Source organism: Pagrus pagrus (genome assembly GCF_965226575.1).
Source record: "Pagrus pagrus genome assembly, chromosome: 7".
Classification (NCBI taxonomy): Eukaryota; Metazoa; Chordata; class Actinopteri; order Spariformes; family Sparidae; genus Pagrus; species Pagrus pagrus.
This window is the reverse complement of record NC_140191.1, coordinates 34659975-34684002: the sequence shown is the minus strand read 5'-3', so window position 1 is coordinate 34684002 and position 24028 is coordinate 34659975. Positions and strand designations below refer to the sequence as shown.

At 41.9% G+C, this 24028-nt stretch overlaps 1 protein-coding gene across 3 annotated transcripts in view; it reads right to left on the bottom strand.

Moving 5' to 3' along the window:
• The window catches only part of zufsp (zinc finger containing ubiquitin peptidase 1), a 98911-nt gene extending 88202 nt beyond the window's left edge, over positions 1-10709 (bottom strand). For 2 of the 3 annotated variants that reach the window (XM_084357734.1, XM_084357735.1), the window contains exons 1-2: positions 10509-10597; positions 7624-7747 (exon numbers count right to left, since the gene is read on the bottom strand). In XM_084357734.1, the coding sequence (XP_084213860.1) occupies positions 7624-7699 (76 nt within the window). In that variant the 5' untranslated portion in view covers positions 7700-7747; positions 10509-10597. Of the gene's footprint in view, positions 1-7623; positions 7748-10508 lie in introns of all 3 variants that reach the window. The other variant, XM_084357736.1, reaches the window with a different exon arrangement.
• Between the last annotated feature and the right edge of the window lie 13319 nt (positions 10710-24028).

Sequence of the window (24028 nt, the reverse complement as noted above, 5' to 3'; positions counted from 1 at the left end):
CAAATGTCAGAAACATGAGCGATGACATCATAGTGTATGGGAAGACACAAGAAGAACACAATGATAGCCTCAAAGCAGTATTCCAGAGACTACGGGAGAAGAACATAACACTCAATGGCGATAAGTGTGAGTACAGTAAACCCCAGCTAGAGTTTTTTGGATATGTCTTCTCTGCAAAAGGCATCTCTGCAGATCCTAAAAAGATAACAGCCATTGAGAACCTTCCTCCCCCCGGAAACACATCGGAGGTTCGTAGTTTGCTCGGGATAACAACATACTGCTCACGTTTTATTCCTGACTATGCAACAATCTCACAACCACTACGGCAGCTCACAAAAAAAGACAGCGTATGGTTATGGGGACCACGACAACAGTTAGCGATGGAAAAATTAAAGTCACAACTGATGAAAAACACAACGATGGCCTACCCCTCAAAAAAGTCAACGATACTGGTAGATGCCAGCCCGGTTGGTCTAGGTGCCATACTCAGCCAAAGCAGTCATAACAATGACGGTAATGACTCAATCATTGCATATGCCAGTCGAGCTCTCACTCCTGTAGAACAACGCTACTCACAAACTGAAAGAGAAGCTCTAGCAATTCTCTGGGCATGTGAACACTTTCACCTATATTTGTATGGGTCACACTTCACAGTCATTACTGACCACAAGCCCCTGGAACTGCTTTTCAATAACCCAAAAGCCACACCCCCAGCTCGGCTAGAACGCTGGCAACTCAGGCTACAACCTTACAGCTACACAATTAAGTACAAGGCTGGAAAGGATAATCCTGCTGACTACATGTCGAGACATCCCATTGTAGGAAGCATGCCACACAGATCCTCACGCATGGCTGACGAATATGTGAATTTCATTGTTGACAATGCAGTTCCAAAGGCAATGACACTAGAAGAAGTCCAAACAGAGACAAAGACAGACTCAGCACTGTGCAAAGTAATGCAGTCCCTATGTGCAGGACACTGGCGACATCCATCACATGACACAGATGATACTGACTATCCAACACTGAAAGCACTCCACCGACTTAGAAATGAACTGACAGTCAATGCCGACGAGAACATCATTCTAAGAGGGTCAAGGCTTGTGCTACCTACCTCCCTCCACCAGAAAGCCATCAACCTCGCCCACATTGGTCATTTGGGCATTGTCAAGACCAAACAGCTCTTAAGGGAAAAGGTATGGTTTCCGGGCATAGATGAAAAGGTAGAAAAAATGATACAACACTGCATTCCATGTCAAGCAGCAACCACTCAAAATCACATGGAGCCGCTCAAGATGTCTGAACTTCCCAAGGGTCCGTGGGAAAATGTTTCCATTGACTTCACAGGTCCTTTTCCATCAGGTGATTACTTACTTGTGGTTGTTGATGAGTATTCAAGGTATCCAGAAGTTGAGATAGTCAAGTCCACATCAGCAACTACTGTGATCCCAACACTGGACAAGATCTTCGCATCATTTGGGATACCACATGTTGTGAAAACAGATAATGGACCACCATTCAATGGCCAGGCTTTCAAGGACTTCAGCGTCTATCTTGGTTTCAAACACCGAAAGGTAACACCATACTGGCCAAGAGCCAATGCAGAAGCAGAAAGATTCATGAGAACTTTGAAGAAGACTATTACATCCACTCACTCAGAAGGAAAACCATGGAAGCAAAATCTTTACAGTTTCCTTCTAAATTACAGAGCAACTCCTCACGGGACCACTCAACAGACACCGGCCGAGTTACTATTTGGAAGAAAACTCCACACCACTCTCCCCACTTACTCCATGACTCGATGTCCCACATCAGATACCAGACTCCATGACGTGGATCAGCGTGCCAAGCAGCGTATGAAACAGAATGCTGACCACCGTCATAGAGCACGACCTACCATTCTCAAACCTGGAGACGTTGTGCTTTGCCGCCAGCTCATCAAAGGCAAGCTGATGACTCCCTACAAGGCCAAGCCCTACACCATTGTGAGGATGAAAGGATCAATGGGTGACAGCATCTCATTCTGGACATGAGATAACCAGAAACTCCTCACATTTCAAACTTCTCCCATCTTCAGTTTCAGTCGGACATGATTCCAAGGTGTCTGATGAAGAAGATGATCTGGATCCATCACCTCCAGACATCCCTGAGTGTCATCATCAGGACCCACCAGAGAGTCGTCCTCATCAGGAAAATATCAACACTGATGCTCCTGTCCAGCCTCGATACTCAATGAGAACAAACAGAAGACAACCTCAACGTCTAGTTACTGAAATGTGACCATGACAAATCAAGAGACTGTGAATAGTTAAATCACTGTAAAGCAAGTAACAGTGATATTGTGAAGGAATTTACTGTTGAGTGTGTTTTCTAATGAAAAGAGACTTTTAGCTCTTTCTCTTTATTTTTACAGTACTAAAATTACTGTAGTGGTTAAAAAAAAAAAAAAAAAAATCACGTCGGTTTTCTTTTTGAAATAAGGGAGAGATGTAATGTAGTGAGGCACACGACCTGACTGAGTTCCATATGTATGGGTTGTAACCCGGAGGATTATTACCGTTGCACCTGTTGTAGCTATGCGAAGAGAAGTAAAAGTTCCTAGCATTGAGCACCACCAGTGTCTCCTGTAGTTCATTATACCTCAACATATGAACAACAAACACCATAAAGGCTATGGAGATAAATCTCGGACTGGGGAAGGGGAGGGGGAAAGGAAAGCCTCTGGACCTGCAACAACTAAGGAACCTCTAAACAACACAAATAGAAACACAAAACAAGGAGAAGACAAGATCACCCATGTTTGTAACTCCTATGAAGAGGAAAATAAGCTAGCTTTAACTATCACTTCTGTAGCACCCTATAATCTAATAATTTCCTGATAATGTAATAACGCCTGAAAATGTAATAAAATTTGCACTTAACTCAATTGAAAATGTATTAAAACCGAATAATGTAATAACTTCACCAATAATGTAATAAAATAATCTGACTGATATTGCAATAACGTTTTTACCGATAATGTAATACCTTATTACATTATTGGGAATTTATTACATTTTCAGGAGTTTTTTTTTTTATCTTCAAAACTGATAATGTAATACTTGACAGATAATGTAATATATATGTTCATTTTCAGTCCAGAGTTCTACATTTTGTGTTTTGAGAATCTAAGAATGTTATATACACTGGATTTGAAACAACAGAATGACTATTGCTTCCCTAGATGTACCTCTTCACTTCACAGATTTCCAACAAATCACTACCTCATGAAAACAACCACAAACCAACAAAATAACTTTCAGTAACTTGATTTGAAGAGGTTATACATAAGCATTCATACTGTAACACCTGCATACACATTACATGACACCTGACATAAACACAGGCCTACATATCCACTTGTAAATGGTTATTAAATCACTTTCAATGTCAAATGGACATCTTACTCTATGTCAAGTGGCATAGTGGTCAGCTGACATACTGTCATACTGATAGTATATTATGAGATTTACCTGTATAAATAAAGGTTAATAAAAATGTCAGCATCAAAATGACAAAACTTGATGACAACTGGCATCCTTTTTGGGGTTTATACAGGGTTTCTGAAGTTGTATGATGTTTCTATGATAGTACAATTCAAATTTGGTGAAAGTAATTGTCTAAAGGTATTACGTCCATTTAAATCCTGTTTTATTTAAGTGACGTCATTTCTGCAATGCCATCTGCTGGTAATGTCACTTACCAGCAGATGGGCTGCCACTAGGGCCTCTAGTCGTGTTCTAGATCGTGTTCTAGATCGTGTTCTACCTTGCAGGCCCTGCAAGGTAGAACACGATCAGTGTCTCTCTGATGACTGGCCAATAAAGACATATCTCCATTTATGTGAACACTTGGTAAGTGAGTATGCAACGTCTCAGCATCAATACCTTCAGATTTCTGTAGGATACCAGGAAAAGTTTGATAATGGTAGAATAGTGTACTGTAGGCTTTAGACTAGTTTTTATTGTCCATGTGGCTACATGCTAGTTCTTACTGATGCTAACTTGTTGACACTTTAGCCAAGGCTTGGCTACTTCTCTAAATAGCTTAAGACAGGGGTTCCCCAGCATTTTTTCACTGTGGACTGTTCACGGGGGGGACAATTTTTTTTTCAAGTGAAAAAGTTGTTTTAGAAAAGACTAACATACGTTTACCTGTTTACATTACACATATAATATAAAAACGATTGCAGGCGGTCACATGGTTTTCTGTTAACATTTTTAATTCAATAAATACATCTTTGTTACATCTAGCCATAATATACTCTCTGTAATCTCATTTTTGCTGCCGTCACCTCGGAAAACTCCTCGCTTCACAAAGATAATATGTTTGTAATGGAAGAAGGTTTTCAGTGCTTTTGTGGCCATCTCAGGATAATCTGCTTTAACCCAGAACGCAGGCTGAGTTTAAGTTTTCTGCGAAGTGATGAAGCGGTGCAGAGCCGGTCGCCACATTTAATGTACACAGTGGGCTTGGAGCATGTGAATCACCTTTTGTAATGAAACCGTTATTTAAACAGGACTGGTTTTTCTTTTAAAGTGACTATGAGGAGTTTCTGAAAGCGAAGTGTTTTCACACTACATTTCCCATGAGCTTCTGTGCACATGGTGACATTCTTGGACCGACGCAAGACGGACTAAAGTGAAAAACATTTGCCAAGAATGTTTTCATTATTCAAGAATGAAAGCCGGAGGTTTGAAGACGAACAGATACTGTCGTAGTTCCGACCATAAACGGCGATTCGGCGGCGTTATTCCCCATAACCCTAACCCGCCGGGCAGCGTCTGGGAAACCAAAACTAGGAAATGCTAGGCGAGCCGACCACTAAATAATAATATCAAATTAACTATAAAGACAAAACAATACATTTATTGAAAATGGACTCATTAACAAGTGGGTAACGTAGATTCATCCACATTAATATGAGACTCTTTTATTACCAAAAGCAAACTCCTCTGAGTCTCTTTAAAACAGCTTTCTTTTTGTTGGCAGTCGTTGGGTCTTCTGTCATCTCATTATTGAGTCTTTCCCAGCGACGCTTGTTTTTTACTCTTTTACGCCTGTAGACCTGCCTGTCAATTGCGCAGTGCTGAGAAGAGGCACAGGCGGAAACAAACAATTATATATACTTTCATTCTTTTATTTGTATTTAATCTTTATTTATACAAGTAAATCTCATACAGTATACCAATATGACAGTATGTCAACTGGCCACTATGTCACTTGACATAGAGATGTCAATTTGACATTGAAATTGATTTAATAACCATTTATGAGTGGATTTGTAGGCCTATGTTTATGTTGGGTGTCATGTAATGTTTATGCAGGTGTTATTGTATACTCTCTTCAAATGAAGTGTTACTGAAAGTTGCTTTGGTTTTGGTTTGTGGTTGTTTTCATGAGGTAGTGATTTGTTGGAAATATGTGAAGTGAAGAGGTACCTTTAGGGAAGAGTTACCTGGGTCTCCAGTGCTACTCAGAAGCTTATATCTGAGCTGGAGTTCTGGGCTCCCAAGGAGGTAAGTCCATCACCCACTCAGGGACATGCAACAACATCCTGGTCTTACTGAGTATTTGCACATATGCATATGGCTGCAATTTAACCCAATAGTCATTCTGTTGTTTCAAATCCAGTGTATATAACATTCTTAGATTCTCAAAACACAAAATGTAGAACTCTGGACTGAAAATGAACATATATATTACATTATCTGTCAAGTATTACATTATCAGTTTTGAAGAAAAGAAAAACTCCTGAAAATGTAATAAATTCCCAATAATGTAATAAGGTATTACATTATTGGTAAAAATGTTATTACAATATCAGTCAGATTATTTTATTACATTATTGGTGAAGTTATTACATTATTGGGTTTTATTACATTTTCAATTGAGTTAAGTGCAAATTTTATTACATTTTCAGACGTTATTACATTATCAGGAAATTACTACATTATAGGGTGCTACAACTTCTAAAACACAAGGAGGTGGCAAAAAAACACTTCTTAAACTAGCTTGAAAAAGAAAAAGACTTACTTAATTAATCAAATAATCACCAAAAGGTGGCCATCTCCCCCCGCTCAGATGGCTAACTAAAGTGCAGTCTTAAGTCATGGAAAACAATAAACCAGAATCAATAATAAATAATAAAAATAACAGTAAATGAACAAAGGTACTTGAAATTACGTGCAAATGTAAAATAAATGGATAAATAAATAAATGTGGTGTGTGGGGAGCGGGGCACTAGTTAAATGACTGACTCACCAACTGCCAGCAGTACAAAGATAGGCAGATAACTGGACAGACAGGGTTGAAAGCTCTACGAGCAGACCGGACCAACGGAGGGGTGTCACGAGCGAAGTGGATAGACTGGCCGTCATGCTAGATGGTCCCTTTGCATCTTGCTGCAGACATTATCATGGCGACACCTCTGGAACGATGGATCCTGACAATGACAGGGCGAGGACGACCCTCCAAAGGCGGCCTGAGACTTCGATGTGCGCGGTCAATAGAGATGAATTGGACCGTTAGCTCCAGCACCCTGGGAATGAGTCGTTCAAAGAAACCAACCAGATCACTTCCTTCGATCGACTCCTTGATATTTAAGATTCTAATATTGTCTCACCTGGAGCGACCCTCCAAATCTGTAAATTTAGCTGTCAGTTCGGCATTTACTTTCACCATCGCGGTCAGTTTCCTCTTCAGCGGAGTAACGTCGTCTTCCATGGCGGAGACACGGGACTCGTATTCGGTCTGATGTGCAGCGAGGGAGTCGGTAGACGCCGCAATCTCATCAATGCGCTTCACCATACCGTCAACTTTTTCCACCAGTCTGCATTCAAAGCTGGTGAAGACTTGCTGGAGCATTGTTTGCGTCCGTCTGTCTTCTTCGGCAATGACGGTGGCAATGTGTTTAAGCAGCGCTTCAGGTGAAAGTTCAGGTGACACGCTTTTAATGTTAGCAGCATGCTCGACGATAGCGTTAGCTTCACTCGAGTCAACAAGAGTGATGAACAAGTTTGTGCTGTTTTGCAGGCTTCGGAATTGCGAAGTGAAGTTAAGAAAACAATTTGATAGGTTTTTATGCTGGTTCAGCTGGTGAAGGACAAGTTAAATTGCTCCGAGCGGAGGAGAGACCACGCCATACCTCAGAAAAGATATATTATTGATTATAAATCTGTCCTCTCTAGCAATATTTCAACGTTTAGCATTAACGAGTAATAACAGCTCGTTGTCATGCAGAGTAAATGGACTAATGAACGGAGCATGAAGTGTTTCAGGGTTAGCCTCAAGGACCCTTAAAAAGAAGGAAGGGTCATGACGTCAGTGAATCTCACTCTGGTGCCAGACTGTGGTGTCAGCTGTATTGAAGTCAATGGGAGACAGAGGTGTGTCCTTTCATATTGTGGAGGCATTTCTTCATCAGAAGTCATATGATGTAGATAATGTTGGTTTTACTGTGTTTCTCCATCATCTCCCATAGACTTCAATACAGCTGACAGCACAGTCTGGCACCAGAGTGAGATTCAGTGACGTCATGACCCTTCCTTGTTTTTAAGTATCTTAAGAAAGCTTTCTACCTACCAGAGAGTCCATAGAGTCTCCAGTGCTGCGCTCTGATTGGATGAAGTTGTTGTTGACTGATGAACAGGATCATCATGTTATCATGAAACGTGTCGGACGAGCAGGCGGAGCACCGTTAGCAGATCTTCAGGACGAACATGATGGAGACATATTTTCACCTGGCTCAAAGTCAGGCAGCATGTTTCACTAAAACTTTGTTTTAGAGAGCTGGGGGGTATTCCAGAAAGCGGGTTTTGTGAAAACTCTGGGTTTGTTAACCCTGAGATGAGAGAAACTCTGATTTTTCAGTTCCAGAACGAGAGGTAACTCAAACTCTGGGTCTGTTACTGTGGTAACTTACTCTGTGAACATAACCTGCTCACTGGCAGGTTTACCTGACGAAACCCTGAGTCTGACGGAGCTGTCTGACAGCAGCTGTCCTTTCCTTCTCAGTCCCATAATGTTGAAGCAGAAATAATTCACATAGTTTTACACCAGGAGGAGAATTTAGATTCATTTAGATGAGCTCTCACTCCCTTATGAGGACTGAACCGAACAGTAGACCGCTTCTCATCAGTCCGTCATTTATATTCTCCGGCCGCACAGTGAATATCAGGCTACACGTCATCGCTGACGTGCCCTCAGATCTGAACAATCCTCTTCTTTTTTTTGTTTTTTTTAATCACTTCGCAGGTTAATCAATCACCTTCCAGCAGCCAGAAAAACAGAAATAACTCACATTTTATTTGGCTTTCCTTATTTCCCACAGATAGCTACAAAAGTAACCATCAGTATAGCCTATTGTATTTTTTCCAACAACGTAATTTCAAAGTCTGTGTTTCTAGTGTCTGTCTGCCTCTAATGTTGGGTCCTAGGGGTGAGTGACGCCCTCAGCCTCTGGTCACCCAGCGACCTGACTCAGGACCAGCTCCTCTGCCTCTGGCGGACGTGGTGGAGGTGGAGGTGAGCACCACTTCATGTTCATCTACTCAGCCCTCTTGACCAAGATGGCGGGGCGCACAGACGCAGCGGCTCGCAGCTCCGGGTTCATTCTTTTTCTTTTGTGTGTTTCGTATGTCTTTTCGTTCAGAAACCACGTCTACAGTCGCCACAAGCTACTGAACATTGGACATAGCATCAGATCGACAATATCAACAGAGTCGAGCCGATCATACGACATTCCACACGCCATAGCAAGGTCACCGGGTGCTCCGTGGATTGTTGTCGGTGCCGAAGGCGGTGGAGGCGGCAAAGAGAGAGGAAGCAAAAGTGATGCTGCCGGTCTGGAGTACTAGCCAGACTGAGGAGAAATCCACACAAGCCTCCCCTCCCGAGTATGTTTCTCACCAACGCACGATCCTTGATCCACAAATGGACGAGCTGGAACTACTCATCGAGGGAAATCAATTTGCTCGAGACTGCTGTGTTTCGATCATATCTGAAACCTGGCTTCATCCGCTGATATCCGACGCCGCCGTGCAGCTAGCAGGCCGCTCCATGCACAGATGGGACCGCAACAGAGACTCCGGTAAGAGCAGAGGTGGAGGCCTGTGTATTTACGTGCACAACGGCTGGTCTAAAAACAACGTAGTCATGCATACACATTGCTCATCGGACATAGAGTTCATTTCTATTAAAGCCCGTCCTTTTTTTCTGCCCAGAGAGCTAACAGTCGCACTAATCACGGCTGTTTACATACAGTACTACCCGCTGCTAACACTAGCATAGCTCTCTCGCTATTGTCAGACACAATAAACAAACTGCAGTGGTCTCACCCCGACGGCGTACAGATTGTTGCAGAAGACTTTAACCAGGCAAACCTGAAGTCTGTCCTGCCTAAATTCTACCAACATGTAAGTTGTGCTACAAGAAGGGAAAACACTTTAGATCATGTTTATACAAACATCAAACATGCATAAAGAGCCATACAACTCCCACACTTAGGCCAGTCAGACCACCTCTCTCTGCTCCTTACCCCTGCATACACACCCCTAAGAAGAAGCACAACTCCAGTGACCAAGTCCATCACAGCCTGGCCTGAAGATGCGCTTCCTCAACTACAGCACTGTTTCCAGCACACTGAATGGAGTGTCTTTGAACACCAGCCTGACTTGCTAAACTGTGCGCACAGATTACTAAACTGAGGGAACAGATTACTAAATGGGTGGGGGGGCATTAAAATAGCCTTTTATTTACACAGAACAAGGTATCATACTCAATTTTTACTGTGCAGTAACATCACTTTGGCTCATAAGTTCTGACAATGGTTGGTACAGTTGACTTCAGGAGCATCCCAACTACTCCCTCAGTCATTATCAAACAATTTTACGGTATCATTTTGGAGAAATTAAGCCTAGAATTTGTCTTTTTTTTTCTTGTTTTGCACCGGAAAAACTCTAATACTCCATTTTTAATGTATAGTAACATCACTTTGGTCCATAAGTTCTGACAATGGTTGGTACAGTTGACTTCAGGAGCATCCTGACTACTCCGCCACTCTATCAAACATTTTTACTGTATCATTTTGGAGAAATTAAGCCTTTTTCTTGTTTTTTTTCTGAACTTATGGACCAAAGTGTTGTTATTGTACAGTAAAAATGGAGTATTAGAGCTTTTCTGGTGCAAAACAAGAAAAAAGACACGCGGGTTGCCAAGTTTAGCAATCTGTTCCCTCAGTTTAGTACAGGGCTTTTTTTTTCTCAACTGACACCAGGGGGGGGGCTCCGTATAACTCAGATCAGCTGTTCTGGAACTGAAAACTCAGAGTTTCACTTCACAGGGCAAGTCAACTCGGGTTCAGGGTTAGCCTCAGAGTTTGTTGAACCTACTTTCTGGAATACCCCCCTGGACATCTTTCAGACGTGTTCAAACAATGGAGTCACACACACACACAGTGGTCAGCTCACCTGGCCTCGGTGTCCACTCTGCTGCTCGGTGTACACTCTTTGCTGCTCGGTGTCCACTCTGGTGCTCGGTATCCACTCTGCTGCTCGGTGTCCACTCTGGTGCTCGGTATCCACTCTGCTGCTCGGTGTCCACTCTGCTGCTCGGTGTCCACTCTGGTGCTCGGTATCCACTCTGCTGCTCGGTGTCCACTGTGCTTTCGTTTCTTCATGAATCAGTCTCGTAGCGGATGACTGTGGCACTTCCGCTCCGAACTTTCACAATAAAATAATCGCCAATCATAAAAACATTCATGGGGAATATGTGGCGGACCCTGCCACCTTTCTGGCTTCGAACAGTGTTCCGGAACCTTATTTTCCTCTGAGAACAGCTTGTTTATTCACTCACGGAAACAGTTTGTATTATTATTGTGAATGCTTCAAAGCATTCACACTATTGTTCTTCTGGAATTTATTAAAGTTATTATTATTATTATTATTATTATTATTATTATTATTATTATTATTCCTGCTTCCGTACGTTTTTTAGCTCGCTTCTCCTCCTACAAATTTTGAGCTATAGAAACTAGGGGTGTGACGATACTCTCAGCTCACGAGACGAGACGAGACACGATATTGTGTTCACGAGAACGAGACGAGACGAGATTTTAAGAAAACTACAATGACAAAATATATGACTGGACCAACAGACTTTTATTTAATCGAGTTGCACATGCATTTTGAAATGTTTTGGCCTGTTAGTGTTTTCTTTTAATTCTTAGTGTTTTCTTCACAGGTGCAGTTGTTGATTTGAGTACCGAGCTGTGGTGGTGCTGTATATGTCTCTGCATCGTGCAGTTAGCCTACTTGTAAAGGACACCAACATAGTGCATGTTGGTTTTTATTAACTATGTATTATTTTAGATATTTTAGTTTGACACTTCCTGTTAAACGGATGTATTTTATTTTGAAAGGGTTTGGTAAACGGAAAAGGAGCGAATGGACAGTAAATTGATTGAGAAAGGTAAACAAGCATCACATGGATATAAGGACATTCACGGATAAAGGAAAATAACTACGGTGTTGAACTAAACTACAAGAGTGATTTTTTAGCCCAGCCCATACTTCAGACCACCTCCAGTAAAAGCTTCATTCATTTTAACTGGCGCTACACTACTATTTGCAACACACACACAGTAACTTTGACGAGTGGTTAACAACACCGTCGGGGAAACTCGCGATTAGCAGTGACAGCAAGCGGGCGAAGAGGGATCGGTTATCCGGCCACCCTGGCTTGCTTGAGGCACTGAATTAAATTGAATGTGTGAATCATTTGGCTCGGAGGGGCAGGTGGGCGAGGGTGTTAAAATGTAGCGCTCTGACTGGCCAAAAGCTTTTCACTCCACTTAGACGCAGATTGTTGTGGCTCAGCGGCAGAATCAACTTCATATATTGAACTTGCATAGAAACTGAAACCGGCAAACTGCGAGATGCAACAAAATGCAGGTCAAAAATAGAAGTTTGGATAGCTCACAAATCTCGCGAGAAAGATTTTTAATGCGACGAGAAATATCGTCGAGTTTAATCTCGCGAGATCTCGTGGCACGAGATCTCGTCACACCCCTAATAGAAACCATTCACCTATCAAAATGTTCAGCTTTTTAAGGACATTTTTTCTTTTTCTATCTTTCATACTTTTGGAAATATTCAGCTTTTTCTGCCAAATTTTTCCCATTCATCCTTATGGGGAATTTCTCAAATTTCATTCTGCTACTACTTCAGCATACTTTCAGCTATAGAAACCGTTCAGCCATAAAAATGTTCAGCTTTTTATGCTCTTTCAGCCTTGCACTTTTCAGCTTTTTAGCTTTTCAACTTTTTCAAATATTCAGCTTTTTCAGAAAAAAAATTAATATGGAAACAAATGGGAAAATCTTCAAATCCCCATTAAAACTCATCCACTGTCAACCTCTTCTGCTCCCTCATACTTTGAGCTAGAGACACCATTACAGCTTCAAAATAGTCACAAGACCTTGAACTATTGGGCATGTGTTTAGTTTTTGAAAATCTTTTACGGTTTTGAAATTATCACAGTTTTAGTTTGAAGGATTTTTAGCTCGTCTTCTGGGTTTATAATGGGTGTGTATTGCGTGAGCTAGAGTGGGTGACATCAGAGCAGCTGCAAAAACTTTAGAAAAAACTCTCTTCCGCTTGATTTGGGTCCCACATCTTTTACTTCACATAGACAATATATACATAGAAATGTAGGAAATCTTGTTGGCTTTCAGATGTTGGTCTTATCTCAGATGTAGGACTTAAACTTTTGGCTGTAGAAGCCCTCGAGCGACAAGCACTCCAGCAACTCCCCCATAAACCGCAGTGTTAACATTGAGCCTAAATTTCTGGAGTGGAGCAGACGGTACCGGTTTTGTCTCTCGCTCTTGTGCCCTCATTTTTCACTCTACAGAAATAAAAAACACATCACATGGTTCAGCAATGTCTCCTGTTACTCACTGTATACATATTTTGGCCATAACCATTACACTTTTTTCTAAACCTGCAGGTGTTTGGGAGGTGTTTTCCCATTCATTCTTATGGGGACATTTTCAACTTTGGTTCTGCTACTGCTCCAGCATATGTGCAGCTACAGAAACTGTTTGGCTGTCAAACTGTTCAGCTTTTTAAGCTCTTTCAGCCTATTACTTTCAGCTTTTCACCCTTGTCTGCTTTTTCAAATATTCAGCTTTCTGCCTTTTCAGCTTTTTCAAGTATTCAGCTTTATGTTCAGCTATAGAAACCGTTCAACCATCAAAATGTTCAGCTTTTTAAGCTCTTTCAACCTATTACTTTTCAGCCTTTCTGCCTTTTCAGCTTTTGAAAAAATCTGCTTTTCCAGCACATTCAGCAGATTTTGCGAAATCAATTCAGCCGTCAGCATTCACACTGTATTTTCGCAGGAAATACAATTTTTCTAGTTACCTCATTAATATTGTACACAGAGCTCCCTGATGCGACAGTGTCAGTGATGTGATGTCCTCCAGGGTGCTGAACCTGACCAAACCTCAGAGTTTAATCATGACGCTCACTGCAGATGAGCTGCACCTCTCCTGGAGAGCAGACAGGTCAGACGGGTCAGCAGGCAGAGACAGGAAGCTGCACAGGGAGTCACAGAAACACTCTCATCCTGTTACAACTGATGCTGATTATTAAAATATTGTCTGCCTTTTAACCACACAGGTGATCTGTGATTTCTGTTCCTGGTTCAACCTCCATTTTATATACATGAGCCATCCCTCATGGCATCATTCAAACACACCAACTAACAACAAATCAAACACTCCAGCATTGACCCATAAATCTGTTGTACAGGCCTATGAATCAGACACGTCCATCTGAGAGTACATACATACATTACAAACATTTATAGTCAAACACAGAAACACCAGCTGTCAGAATTTATCTGTCAGATGTTTAGACTGTCAGGACTTCACATCTGGACAAATGTGTTTAACAATCCTCACATCCCACTAACCACAAGTGTTTGTGTTGCTAAATTAGCTTATGTTCTGTAATATGTATATAATATAGTCTTAAGTGTCTCTAGATGTCACCATCAGCCACACAACATGTTTTCTGTTAACAGAATAAAGCTTCAGAATCTGAGAAATAAAATCAAAATCTCTCCAATTCACCAAAAATTCAAAGTTTCTATGAAACATAATTTTGTTGAGTCAACATCTAAACCAATCAGCTGTTAGATCAGAGGAGAGCCAGGTGTTTCCCATCATTCCATCCTCCTTCTTGGCTTTACTTTTGCCCTACCTGATACCCCCACCAAAATTCTGGCCAACTCATGAAATCAAAAGATGAAGAGGAGGTATCTATTATACTTGCCACTATGACCAACATCTTAGTTATGTGTGCCACAAGAGATTCATGTGCAATTGAAGATCAACTGTGCCATAATTGCAGAAGTGGCGAAAAGTGCTCTTGAGTTCAACACTCAAGAAATGGAAGACTGTAAATCCATAACGAGAGAATACAAAAATCAGACAGAGAAATGCCAATCTGAGAGAGGTCCTGGGAAGAAAATGAAAACACCAGAAAGGTGTGACAGATCTAGTCATGATCGTTCCACAAGAGATTGACATGATAGACAGCAATGATGACTCTGAAGATTGGCTGCACATCACCATGATGAGGCGCTTCAGAGATCTGGCATCTGACCAAAGGCTCTGCAGTGTACAAGGAGCTGAGTGTTTAAAGTAAGTCCACATATCAAGCAGGCCAGAGAAGCAGGTCAGTGAGTGCAGAGGTCTGGCTGGATACACATAATTAATAAAGAATAGTGGTCCCCTCATTAGGTCACCTGTGTTCATATTCTAAAGCAGTCTGTTTCCTTTTTTTCGTTTTTGAGGGTTTGCAGCTCCCTTACAGAAAAAACACATGTATTTCACATGTGCGGAATCACATGTGGATTATGTAAGACTTCACATCTTTGCACATGTGAAACATGTACTTTACACATGGGAAATGTGTGGTTTTGGAACATTTTTGTGGCATAATATGTGAAGCCCATTTTAATTCCCATGTGAAACCTATGACACCACATGTGAAACCTATGAGACCACATGTGAAAGTGTGAAAGTCTATGGATTACATGGAAAGTCTGTGGATTAAATGTGAAGTCTATGGATTACATGTGAAGTCTATGGGATTACATGTGAAACCTATGGGATTACATGTGAAACCTATGAGACCACATGTGAAGTCTATGAGACCACATGGGAAACCTATGAGACCACGTGTGAAGTCTATGAGACCACATGGGAAACCTATGAGACCACGTGTGAAGTCTATGAGACCACATGTTAAAACCTATGAGACCACATGTGAAAGTGTGAAAGTCTATGGATTACATGGGAAGTCTGTGGATTACATGTGAAACCTATGGGATTACATGTGAAATCTATGGATTACATGTGAAGTCTATGGGATTACATGTGAAATCTATGGATTACGTGTGAAGTCTATTGGATAACATGTGAAGTCTATGGGATTACACTGGAATTCTATGGATTACATGTGAAGTCTATGGGATTATATGTGAAATCTATAGATTACGTGTGAAGTCTATTGGATAACATGTGAAGTCTATGGATTACATGTGAAGTCTATGGATTACATGTGAAATATATGGATTACACGTGCAGTCTATGAGATTACATGTGAAGTCTATGGATTACATGTGAAATCTATGGGATTACATGTGAAGTCTATGGGACTACATGCGAAGTCTATGGGACTACATGTGAAGTCTATGGGATTACATGTGAAGTCTATGGGATGACATGTGAAATCCATGCAAAACACATCAAAAAACATGTCAACCAGGTTTCACTGATACTGTACAAAAACACAAACTTATAACTTTATTCACTGATAAGGGTGAGACAGGGTCATATTTTAAGGATAAATGTTTTCTGGTTTTGCCTCTTATGTCCTCTGGCTGCTCCAAGACCCAAGACCAAATGCAGCCAGTTTGACTGCAGGGAATCCAGTAAGGAGGTGGTTTACAGAGTAAAGCTGCTGTTAGACAGTGTTACAACATGGCTCTGTCTTATAACAAAAGAGGAAGCTCATACAAACATCACCTTGATGAGCTTTTATTTTGCTCAAACTACAAATGAAGAAAATGTAGATATCAGTGATATCAGTGGTGTCAGGAGTGTACTGTATGTGTGAGCGCATCATGAAGTGCGTGTAAAGTAAGAATTAGCAGATAATATACATGTGTAAAGCTGAATGTCCATGGGTCTGACATGATGAAGGAGACAGAACCAGAGCATGGTCTGTAGCCAGCTTTAATACAGGTCAGCCAGGAGCTACAGGTGTAACGAGCCTGACAAGTCCCTCCCTACCCAACGATCTTTGCAGGAAATATCCGCCCTTCATTTGATGGGGATTTAAAAATATAATATGTAAGAATGCTGCATTAAAATGTCGACCTTTGTTCTTTATGTTGTTGAGTTGTGTTTCGTACATTATCCCATTTTTTTCCCCAACAATGTTCAAACCAGAGAAATCCACATGGGTTAGGGTAAGTAACAGTGTGTTTCATTTGGTCACGGTTGCTGCTTCCAGCATAGACTAGTCAGCGAACAAGAGTGAATTTAAGGTGAATCAAACTTTAAAACATTATCTGTGAACATCTGAGCATGAGTCACATCAGATAGACTTTTGTCAGCAGTAGTGGTTGTTTAAAGGTGTGTACATCAAGAGTGAAGCCAGTTTGACAGCAGGAACACAACACTGTGTTTGTGTCTGCCCGAACAGCCACATTACTTCTTCTGTACACTGTGTGTGTGTCTGTGTGTCTGTGTGGTTAAACTCAGACAGTAGCCTTCTCATCAGAGGCTCTGCTCCTCTCTCTTTAACCCTCTCCTCTCTGTACAATAATGTTGTTAGTATGTTAGCTTACCAAGTGGGTGTACACCAAATGTCTTAGTACCGACATTGTCTATGAAATATTTTAACCATTTAAACACAAATCTAAACCAGGACTGCCAGCAGCCATGGTAGATGGTTCAATGTTTTACATTTCACATGTAATCCCACAGGTTCTACATGGGACTTTGTATGGGTTCAATGGGAGGTTACATGGTGCTACCACATGTTGTGACTCGTGGTACCATAATTTCCACATGTACTCCATATGACACAACATATGATCAAATATTTTATACGTTCCCACATGTTGCATCATGTGGTAAAACATGTGTAGCACATTTTCTTTTCCACAAAAGCAAGAAACCACACTGTATTTTATTACAAGAGGCCTGTTTTATTGAAACTGATGTGATGTTCTGGGCCAAGTACTGGGGTGATAAGATTTTATTCTGTCATGGAAACAATTGCTCTGCAGGTACCGCAAGTCCAGATGGACACGGGATGTCTTTTTTCAATTGAGCGCTTCTTATTTATTTTGGGGAATAGTTATGGACACAATAATATAAACCAGAAAGAGAGTTTACCATCTGAAATTGATCATTTAATCTTTAAAAAGATAATTAGGGATCTGAAAATACCTAAGTAATGGGACAATATTCTTGTGTAGGGCTTTTGTACAGTATTGTGGTGTATACATGAACGTATTGCTGATTGTTGCGCTGTTCCCTTATCCAACCACTGTTTTATTAGTTTTACTTTTAACCGTACTGATGCTTACAAACTATGACGCTAGAACAGTGATGGTAAACCCTCACTTTGAAAATAACTGTGTCACTGAAACAAAACCTGAAGTGAAACAGGAAACTTTGGCATTGAAACATCTGGATTTGAAAAAGTTGCACTGGCACTGACACAAATATTTTCCACTGAAAATAAGTTCTGCTGAAAAATAAAACACAGACATTAAAGAAGATTAAAAAATTTCTTCTTCAGATTTTTTTCACGAGTATGCAGATATGATATATATCATCGTTTCCCTCTGAGTCAAAATGGTGATAGAAAGTTGGAACTAAAAACTAGTGACACTGAATAAATAGTGCCAGCTGCTCTGTGGCCTGGTGCTCTACTGCACAGCCTCAGACACCATGAAACACTAACAGCCCCCCTTACAAAACACAAGTCTACTCCAAGTGAATTTTATTTTTAGAATCTGGTGATTATTCTGTACGTTGTTTGGCACCTTTTAACTCCTGCATGCCTCCAGCTTTTACTGCAAGTAATCTTGCTGGACTCGACTCCATACGTGAGCCGCATGCTCTACCAGGTGAGCTGTCAGGGGGACACCTTCATACACACATGTTTTATTTTGTACTGCAACTCTACTGTGAACTCCACTACAGGTGAACAGTCATGGCTGTAACATCGAGTAAACTCAGTGAACTTCCTGTACTACTCAAGTTTTTTGCTTTGACGCAAATTGAAATGTTGATTGCGCAATGTAATGGTCACCTGAGAGAAGGGAGGTGGACCTGGTCATCCCATCCTGTCATAGACTAAATGATTGAATACACTCATGTTTGGTCTGTTTGTGTTGTTATTTGTGACTCTGAGGAAAATGGAAACGATCCAGTTGCCTTTGCAACAGTGGGGCCAACAATAATACCACCTGGAAACACTAAGGGTGCATGAAATGCACAGAGTTGTGTGGTGATGTGGGAGTGTCACTCCATGGTCCGTGTGTGTGACGTGTTGTGAACTTTATCCGTCAGTGATCAGTTATGCTGAAGCTATGTTGTTATGCTTCTAGCATGCTGGTCCTACCTGTGATCATTTGTCCTCATCCACAGATTAAAGATACAGCTGACAACCAGGATGAGGCAGATCATTACTGTGTTTTAAACTGGAGCACAAGACCAAACCGACTGATCACAAGTGAAACATACTGTAGCTCTGCACAAAGAAATGTGTGTGTGTGTGTTTGTGTGTGTGTGTGTTCCTCTGTAGCATTTAGCCATGCTAAATAACACGGCCTGCTGCTGACCCGTCCTGCTCTCATACAATCTGCTGTCATGACTCTGCCACAGGGGGTTAAGCATGTGGGTCCTACAGTGATTGGCATCATCCACAGATGTGTTTAAACTGGTGTACAAAGCCGAGCTGAGTGAACACATGACAGACTACATCACACTCCACTGTGGCTTCACTCATTCATGATGCCAGTCTGATCACCAGCTCACTGTATGTGATTGGCCTTTGTAACGTGATGTTGGGCTGCATTTCTTTGAAAGTTGAGTCGGTTTCAACCCTTTCGCCGCAGCCGGCTGCTTTTTCTTTTTAGAGCCCCGTGTGACCAGCACTGCCACAACCAACACAGACTACCCTCATTACAATGAATGGGACGACCTGCGTTTCTGCCACAGCGCCCCGGAAAAGTTATATGTTGCCACTTTAAGACTTACAGTCAACTTACTTATTATATATTATGTTTGTATTTTAAAGTATACTATTAGGAAACTATTGAGGTATAATTTTAGATTTGGAATATACCTTTAAGTGTACTTAAGGTGGACTTGATGTTAACTCATATATACAGTGTCAGTCATTCACATGACATTGTCAGGATTAAGGACATATTTGTTTTCTTTTTAAACTAATATTGTATTGGATACCAAACTATAAGAAGGAACATGGACGAGTCAAACTGACGTCCCAGTTCAAAACACAAACCAACAAATACCCAGTATGAACACAGTCTTCAGGCTGGGAAACGCTCTGTAAGGAAACAATACTTAATTATACTTGTGTTGTGTCTTGTGATATTTTGGTGGGGGATTTTTGGTGCTTGGTGTGGTCTCTTTTGTTTTGTGCTTGCAGAGGTGCTTGGAGAGGCTGGGTGGAGCTTTCCTAACTGTCAGATGCGCACCTGCAGCAGGTTGGCAATCAGCGGCTGCTGATAAAGCCCTGCTCTTCACGCTGCCTGCTGCCAGATGATTATATCTACGTGATGTGGTATATGGCTCCTGTGAAACTCTCGATTGCTAATTGTTTCGTTTCGTTCCGCACTCTAGGAAAGACTAACTGCTCTCGTGTTTTTCTGTGTTCACCAGCCCGCCGGCTCCCTGTGTCACCTGCTCCGGCCATCCAGCCCTCCGCACCTCTGCAGCCAGCGGACTCAGTGTTCTCCAGCGTCTCGACGCACCACATTCCCACCGGCCTCCCCGTGGGCCACCACGCCTGCACCTCCACGCTACCAGACGGAAGCCGTTTCTCAATACCCAGTACGCCAAGTTCGAACTTGTGAACTCCGGGAGTCTGGACTTGCGGAGTTCAGTTGGAAGAACGAACTCCCGGGGGACGGGAGGACGGGAGAATGGGAGGACGGTCCGCTCCGCTCCTCGGCCATTGCTATCACGAAATACATTCTGGGATACGTAACTTCCCGAAGTCCACACAAGTCTCCACCGATGCATCCTCGATGAAATGGGCGGGGCAAGAACACATCCGGGGTATTCGACCGTACTTGGCCAGATGCAAACTTTGAATTGGAACAGTACTTGGTCCGGCGCTGATGACGTTTCTCAAGTCCACAAGAACAGAAGTACAGAGCATAGAGAACGCATATTGAGAAACGGCTGGAGACTCCGCCTGGAGCGCGCAGCTCCCGCACCATCTACAGCCTCCCATTCTGAAATAAATAAATCACTCCTGAAATCAGTTCCAGCCTCAGTGTCCGCATTTGGGTCCTCCCTACACCTAAACCGAGCACAACAACTTGAGTCTCACCCGCAGATTCCACTGGATACGGTACGGCTGCGTTACGGCTCCGCCACGGCGGCGGAGCTGATCCGTAGCACTTTAGTCTATGTATTAACTTCCACGAGGTCCGCTACGCTGCGTGTCTGCTGCGTCCCAGCTCCGGCAGTCCGCAGCCCTGCGGAGCAGATACGCAGGACTTCTATTCTGGCGGACGCCGCAACACAACGCAGCAATTCAGCCGAATTTAGCACAGAGCAGACAGGAAGTCAGACACGAAACAACAACAAGAAATCCGGTTGATTTTCAAAATAAAACACTCCGTGTTGATACAAACACAAAAACCTCAAAAAAGAGACAAATACAAGCTCCTCTTCTAATCTGTCGGTCGGGAACACTTCATGTTGTTGTGTTTATAACACATACATATAACTGCGTTCGTGTGTGATAATGTAATTATCGCGGGAATTCCTCGGTTTCGTTTCTCCAGCTGATCGGCGGAGCTGCGCCGTGGCAGACTCAAAACGCAACTGGTGGGGGTTGCCGGACGAGGACGACGGAGCACAATCGTACCGGAGCCGTAACGCAGCCGTACCGTAGCTGTACCGTATCCAGTGGAATCAGTTTTTACCCATTGCTTGAACACTATAGACACATGCTTAAACCAAAATAACATAACTTGAAGTTGTTGTTACTATACCTTAAACAAAGTGTAACCATACCTTAAACAAAAGCGCTGCTTTGCACTTTAGTTGCAATTCTGTAACACACTCCTTTCTGCAACACACTTGCTCCTGCACACTACACACTATTTCATACATAAGACACTTAGTTGCAAAAATGAAATCTCAGGGTACCATTGGGAAAACACATCTATTCAAAATACATCACACATTGGTTAATTGAAAATACTTAGACATACACCTGAAAATACTTACTTACAAAACTGAACACCAATCAGCCAGCTACAAAAAGGCCTCAGTTAAGCCATTTTGAGAACTTTGCAAGCATGGAGGCAGGGAGAGCTAGAGGCAGAGGAAGACAGAGAGAGAGTGGAAGATGTGGTCGAAGAGTCCATGCAAGGACCATTATTTCGGATGACATAAGAGCAACTTTGGTGGACCATGTCATAAATCATGGCCTGACTATGAGGGAAGCTGGGCAGAGAGTCCACCCTAATCTAAGCCGTTTCAATAAGGACATTCTGACTGGAAAACAGGTATGTCTTCAACTCTCTACTCTACTCAGACTGTATCTAGAGTATTTACAGTACTGTACCATATCATGTTACCGTATCACATGTACTGTATTGCAGGGTGGCTAATGCTCCTTTTTGAACAAAAGTGGTAGTTTTGTGAAACATACCGTGATAACGTGTTGAGATGTTTCAGTACTGTGTATGGTAAATACAGTAAAGTACAGTATATACAGTACTGTAAAAAAGAAGCAAACAATAACAATTTGTGGTTGCATTTTTCTACAGAATGGCTAGAAGACCTACTGGGGGTGGACACCAACGCCTGTTCACCCAACAGCAGGAACTTGCGATAGTGAACCTAGTCAGAGCAAACAATGCAATCCATCTCTACCAGCTACAGCAACAAAAACTTGCAGATAGGCAAGTATTCAACAACATAAATCGAGTAAGCATTACCACTATCAGACGCATCTTGGTAAAGCACAACATGACCATGAAGCAATTGTAAAGGGTCCCATTTGAGAGGAACAGTGTCAGGGTCAAAGAACTTCGACATGAATGGGTGCAGTCCAGTAACAGCTGAATATGTACCACTGGATCAGTAAAACATAGATACATTCAGAAAGCTACATAGGTACCTGTGTGGTGGGGTGGGGCGGTTCTGTATGTGTAGTAGTGTAGTTGTGTGCTTTCAGTAAAGCTATCCACAATATGTATTTTTTGTTACAGAGAATCTTGGACATGGATGGAGCTGCCCAGCCTCATGAATGTATTTACATTGACGAAGCTGGATTCAACCTTAGCAAAAACAGGTGACGGGGAGGTAATATAATTGGCCAAAGGGCAATTGTGCACGTCCCGGGGCAGCGCGGGGGAAATATCACATTGTGTGCCACAATAAGTCTTCGAGGGCTACTGCACCATCATGCCAAACTGGGTCCCTATAATGCGCAACACATAATCACATTTCTAGATGCACATGATGCAGTTGTACAGGATAGACCAGAGCAGCCCAGGTTTGTTGTTGTCTGGGATAATGTTAGTTTCCATTGGGCTGCTCTGGTCCAGAGCTGGTTCACCAACCATGATCAATTTGAAGTTGTGTACTTGCCCCCTTACTCGCCATTTCTAAATCCTATAGAGGATTTTTTTTCCGCTTGGAGATGGCGCGTATATGACCGCCAACCACATGCCCCTATGCCTCTTCTGCAGGCAATGGAACAGGCCTGAGGAGACATTGAGGTAAGGTCAATCCAGGGATGGATTCGGCACACAAGGGGATATTTTCCCTGATACTTAGCGAGAGAAGACATTGCTTGTGATGTTGATGAGATCCTGTGGCCAGACCCCAACAGACGGCAGGATCCATAAGCCCACTTGCGCACAATTGTGTTTTTCTGTGTTTACAGTAGTGGATTGTTTGTTTTATTGTTGTTTCATTTTTGCTTTAACTGAATTTACTGTACTGTAAAATACACTACTGTAATGTCATGATTTTGAATTGAGTATTTCATTTTTTGGTTGTTGTAAAAACGTGCCTTCTGTGGAACGGAATAAAAACAGTGAAAAAGAAAGACTGCAGTGTTTTATATAAAGTAGACTAGTGTGTTGCTGCTGATCTGAAAGTGTATTCATATGATGCAAGTGGATATCATTTTGTCAGCAGAGTGACATTTTGACAAAGGATTGTTAGGTTTTGATAGCAGAGTTTCAATTTGACATGTGAATGGTTTATTTCCCAGTGTTGTGTCTTATTTGCTTGTGTGTAGAGTTTTGACACAATGAGCCAAGTTTTGCAAAACGTGTTCAAGCAACGGGCAAGTCTGAAGTATATCTGGAGTACAAGATAAATATACATAGACTTCTCTCTGTATTTGTCAGTATATACCTTAATTATAACTTTGTTACAGGAGCACTGTGTAGGTCTGGGAAGAAAAAATCAGTTTATTCAATCATGAAAACAAAGAGAGTTTGTTTAGTTTGTTTAGGCAGAAAAAAAAATCAGCCAATGAATCTTTCTCTGCTCATTAACATTTCTAACACAGAACTACAGACTGCTCCTTTAATGAGAAGTTTATTTAACTCAGACGTGTGTTGGTCGGGCTCCTCTGGATGCTGTGGTCCAGTCTGTGTGTCGTCCGGA